Raw genomic sequence first — 4,786 nt, 5'->3', positions numbered from 1 at the left:
CCCGGATCACTCACCCTCCCACGGACACTACCCTGTGTGCTGTGCTCACACCCACTGTCTCCCCACACAGCATGGGCCCCACGAAGCTGGAAGTGATCCCAATAGTGCTTCCGTGATGTCCCCACATGCAAAACCAGTGCCACACATCTGTCACACAGCCTCCACTGGTCATCAATGGTCAGGGCAGGGCACCTCCCTATGCTGCAGGCAGGGTCTATATTAACATGGCCTCAACCACAGCTGGTCCGTGGCAGCTACGGCCCCACGTGCACTCACACCCACATCGATGCCCCTGCACTTTCCCCACAGAGCGGTTCCCCCAAATCCACCCCAGACCCCGCTCTGTGCATCCTGGAGTGCGCACCGCACCGCAGCCAGCACTGGAGCAAAGGGCAGGGGGAGGGGCAGGCAAGCAGAGCAGAATTCAATGGAGACTTATCTCAGTTGGGAAACTATGGGATCCCAGCTCTGCTCGGTCCAGAACCCCATTCCTCTGAGAATTTAGGAAGAGATGAAAGATCAGCCAAGCCCTAGAGGAGGCAAGAGAGGAGGAGTCTGACAAGTCATCTCCACACCACAGACTCCTGTGTGCAGGGACCCCTGGGCCAGGTGGGGACAGTGACAGGCAAAACACCTCTGCTGCTGACAGGGAGGGGACACCCAGAGAAGAATGAGACCAGGGCTCCTAACAAGGACAAACAAACTCATGCTGCTCTACAGAAGCAAAGAAGCAACAAATAAAGACCCAGAAGATGGAACTTAGGGTCTGACCCAGGCCTGAGCCTTGGCTGACCTGGCCACACATGGCCTTTGCTGCCCGCTGTCCGGGAGATGGGCTTCACTGGGACAGTTTACAAGATCTGGGTGATGTTGGCTTCCTGTGGCCACAGGTCCTACCGGGGCAAGGTTCTACTGAAGGGACAAGGACAAAGGGGCACAGGGCGACGCAGTCAGGGAGGGACCACATCAAAGCCCACGATGCACTGGACACCGACTGGGCACAGCCTGACCACGCTCGGTCCTCACAGCCTCTTCTGTCCCCACAACAGACTCAGCACAGCAAGCACAGAGGTTCTGGAAACTTCTTGATGAGTCCATTTATTTCCTTCAAAATTTAGGATCTTCAGCTTTTTAATGAACACATCAACCACTCACGGCAAGAATTGAGAAAACAAATTTACACTCACAGCCTCATTTCAATGAGGGAGCGAGAAGCTGCAGCTCAGGCACCAGGAAGCACAGACAGGGCTGGGGGGCTGGGCTCTCTGCTGGAGCAGGGACATGTGGGGAAGGGGCTGGTGGGCAGGGTGGGCCCGCCTCCCCCCTCCTCAGTGATGCTGATGGGAACACAGACATTCAGGTGCCAGTTGCAGAAGCAGAAGTGAGATGTCCCTGAAGTGACAAACAGGGGCTGGCGGGTGTGTGTGTGTGAGGAACCTTCCGTCACTCATTCTCCGATAGGGCAGCTGTCTCACCCTGCAGAAGAAAATAATCATAAACAAATATCCATCAGTGGCTGTAGAGGTGACATTGTCCAACAGCCCACCTCGTGCTCAATAGTCCCACAGAGTCCCCATTACCCAATCCTGTCCCCTCCAACCAACCCTTCCAGTGTCAGGGCCTCACCTTTACAAGCCCTGAGAGACGCATCAGAGCCCTGGTCACTGTCACTGCCTGGGTGGCACAAAACAGGATGTGATCAGAGCCCCCAGGACAGGAGACCAAAGAAGGAACTATGGGGGGAGTGGGAGGTGCCCAATGGGCTCCCGTCTAAGCTGACACAGGGTCTCAGGGGTCCCCCCCCATACTCACTGGCAGCCTGAGCGTAGCTCCCTGCTTTTCCACCTGGGGGAAGAAAATATCCTGTGAGACACCAGGGAGGAGGCAGGGCCATGAGGTCCCAAGGGAAGCCCTGGTGCTGGTCCCCAGGGAAGTTTCCAGAACTCTGACTACAGTGTCAGGGCAGGATCCAGAAACCTGAGGGAAGTCCATGTGCAGGGACTGGACCAGACACCCTCCTGCAGGTCCGTCCTCAGCAGGGACTCTCCCCTTGGACCTGTGACTGTTGGGAGCCAGGTCCCCAACACCAGAATCATCAGGGTGACAAATCTGTCCTTTATCTCACAGGAGCCTTCCTAAACAGTCACTGTAGCAAGTAGGGCCCCAGACTGGCAAGCACATGAGTGAAGACGATGCTTCACTTTAATGAAGGGGGTCTCCTGGGCTTGAGACCCCCAGTTGGGGCAAGAAATCAGACCCCACCCGCCCCTACCTGAGTGCCTCCTCCCCCACATCACAGCTCCAGCCACCACAGCTCCAAGCAGGACCAGGCCACCAAGGATGCCCAAGATGAGGATGATGGTGTTGGTCTGAGGAGGCGGCTCTGCAAAGGGACAGGAAGGTGAGGGCCCTGCCCCTGAGTCCTGCCCCGCCCCCAGTGAAGTCTATGCAGGCCCCCTCACCCCATCGCAGCATCAGGGGCTCCTGCAGCCCCTGGTGCCGCACGTGGCACGTGTATCTCTGCTCCTCCCCGGGCAGCACCACCACCGCTGCCCACGTCTGGAAGGTCCCGTCGCCTGCGGGCCTGGTCTCCACCAGCTCGGTTTCCTGCGTCTGCTCCTGCCCGTCCTGCTGCCAGGTCAGGTCGATGTCCGAAGGGTAGAAGCCCCCTGCCCAGCACCTCAGGGTGGCCTCCCGCTCAGACCTGGAGTGGCGGGTCACTCGCGCGTCTGGGGGGTCTGAGGACAAGGGTCGGAAAGTCGGGAACTTCGTAGGGGCCGCAGAGCAGTCCAGCAGCACTCCCGTGGCCATCCCGAGACTGGACAGGACAGGGCGGGGGTAAAGCCCAGACCCAGCCTGGACAGAGGCAGCTGGGGGGAATCCCCTGGTCTGTAGAAAGTTCTAGAACCAGAGGGACTCAGCCCACGTGCAGGCCGGTCTGAGGGAGAAAAGCGTTTCTGGTCCAGACTTGGGGAAGGGGAGGGGGAGGGGCGGGCACGTGGCTGCGGAGAGCTGGGGTCTGACCCAGACCCGCGAGTGCGGGGCGGGATCGGGGCTGAGAGAAGAGGTCCCCACGGGCCTGGGCGGCGCCAGGGTCAGAGGGGGCCGCTGACCGGACATCTCGGGGCGCGTCCCCTCCGTCCCCGGAGAGGCTGCCCCTGGGCGTCCCTGAGAGAAGGCGGGGTCGCCCTCCGGTGCCGGGTCGGAAAGTCGGGGCGGATTCGGCCTCCCGACGCAGAGGCGGTTCTGACCCGGGTCCCGCGTCCTGTCTCCCCGTCGGAGCCCAGCCCGAGGGCGGGGAGCCCCGCGAGTCCCGGTACCTGCGCGCTGCAGCGCCGCCTTCCCGTGCTCCAGGTACCGCAGGAGCCACTCCCTGCACCGGCCTTTCACGTAGTTCCTCCATCGCTCCGCCACACCGCTCGCCTCCCACTTGGTCTTCGTCATCCAAGCCGCCGCGTCGGCCGCGGTCCAGGAGCGCATGTCCTCGTTCAGGGCGATGTAGTCGGCGCCGTCGTAGGCGGACTGGTGATACCCGCGGAGGACGGTCCCGTTGGGCCACAGGTCGCAGCCCCGCATCGCCTGGAAGGTGTGAGCCCCTGACCCCGCCCCGAGGTCAGCCCCGCCCACAAACCCCGCCCCGAGGTCAGCCCCGCCCACCGACCCGCCCCCACCCGCGGGGATCCGACCGAAACCGAAACGGAAACCGAACCCGAACCCGAACCCGGTCCGAGTCCCGCGGGCTCCTCTCGGGGTGAAGCTCGGACGCAGACAGTCCGGGCGACCCCGCCCGTCCGGCCCCGCGCGCTCACCGTGGTCGCTCTGGTTGTAGTAGCGGAGGGCGCTGTGCAGGTTCACTCGGAAATTCTGTGCGTTTCTCTTCTGGATCCGAGTCTCCTCGTCCCAATAGTGCGGGTACTCCTGCTCCATCCACGGCCCCTCCATCCACGGCGCCCGCGGCTCCATCCTCGGGGTCGCGGCGTCGCTGTCGAACCGCACGAACTCGGTGCCGTCCACGTAGCCGACGGAGAAGAAGCGGGGCTCCCCCTGGCCGGGCCGGGACACGACGGTGTCGAAATACCTCAGGGAGTGCGTGCCTGCGGGCGGGGAGCGGTGAGACCGGGGACGCTCGGACCGGCGCGGGGACGGAAACGGGGACCGGGAGCGGGGTCCGGGCTGTGGCGAAGCTCCCCCCCGGGGGTCCCGCGGTCCCTCCCGACCCCGCGCTTACCCGCCCCGGCGCCGGTCAGCGCCAGCGCCCCCGAGAGCAGGAGCAGGAGGCTCGGGGACCGCATGACGCGCGGCCTCGGGGTTTGGGGAAAAGCTGAGACCCACCGCGTCCGCGGAGACTCAGAGCCGGGGCGGCGGCGACGCTGATTGGTTTCTCTAGACAGCGGCCACCAATGAGGGAGACACCGGGGGCCGCGTCACGAGTATCCGGGAAGGAGACGGCGGCGCAGGTTGGGAGCCGCAGAAGTGAAACCGGTAGACCGGGAGTCCCCAGCGCGGAGCTTCCCCGCCCGGACTCCGCCCTCGGGCCGAGACCCAGAGCGCCCGGCCGTGCACCTGGGACTTTGCCCCGATCCCTCCTCCTGCTCCGAGAGCTCGTTGTCGCACCGCGTCCCCGAGTCCGGACCCCGAGTCTGTCCGGGGAAACCAGGGAGCGACCCCCAGGCCGGGCCCAGCCCCCTTCCTCCTCTCCGTCCCCGGAGCCCCTCTCCCGGGAACGGACTCAGCGTTTCCGGAGCTCGGCCGCTCTGCTTTTAGGGTTTATGTGACCTGACTGCCC

The 4,786-nt window shown here is 63.7% G+C and overlaps 1 protein-coding gene across 2 annotated transcripts; it reads right to left on the bottom strand.

The window, feature by feature from the left end:
• Positions 1–1,072: 1,072 nt before the first annotated feature.
• On the bottom strand, positions 1,073–4,331 carry LOC118996659 (class I histocompatibility antigen, Gogo-B*0102 alpha chain-like). 2 transcript variants are annotated; one of them, XM_037060170.1, is made up of 8 exons: positions 4,229–4,331; positions 3,810–4,094; positions 3,321–3,596; positions 2,463–2,738; positions 2,273–2,383; positions 1,813–1,845; positions 1,627–1,674; positions 1,073–1,476 (listed from the first exon to the last, which is right to left on the bottom strand). In XM_037060170.1, exons 1-8 carry the CDS (start codon positions 4,290–4,292, stop codon positions 1,472–1,474), a joined length of 1,098 nt encoding a protein of 365 aa, XP_036916065.1. In that variant the 5' UTR covers positions 4,293–4,331; the 3' UTR covers positions 1,073–1,471. The 2 variants fall into 2 exon arrangements, with proteins under 2 accessions (XP_036916065.1, XP_036916066.1); XM_037060171.1 differs by lacking the exon at positions 1,627–1,674.
• Between the last annotated feature and the right edge of the window lie 455 nt (positions 4,332–4,786).

The sequence above is a fragment of the Sturnira hondurensis genome, unplaced genomic scaffold, assembly GCF_014824575.4.
Source record: "Sturnira hondurensis isolate 20B ecotype Veracruz unplaced genomic scaffold, ASM1482457v3 Scaffold0011431, whole genome shotgun sequence".
In the NCBI taxonomy this organism is placed as follows: domain Eukaryota; kingdom Metazoa; phylum Chordata; class Mammalia; order Chiroptera; family Phyllostomidae; genus Sturnira; species Sturnira hondurensis.
The sequence above is the reverse complement of the archived record's forward strand: the minus strand, read 5'-3'. Positions and strand labels throughout refer to the sequence as shown.

What these genes read in the sequence shown, in the direction of transcription:
- LOC118996659 (XM_037060170.1), bottom strand. Translation starts at nt 4,292, where the DNA reads ATGCGGTCCCCGAGCCTCCTGCTCCTGCTCTCGGGGGCGCTGGCGCTG. An exon ending in GGCGGCGCTGCAGCGCGCAG is followed by an intron (nt 2,739 to 3,320) that starts GTACCGGGACTC and finishes CCTTGTCCTCAG; the next exon opens with ACCCCCCAGACGCGCGAGTG. An exon ending in GTGGGGGAGGAGGCACTCAG is followed by an intron (nt 1,846 to 2,272) that starts GTAGGGGCGGGT and finishes TTCTTCCCCCAG; the next exon opens with GTGGAAAAGCAGGGAGCTAC.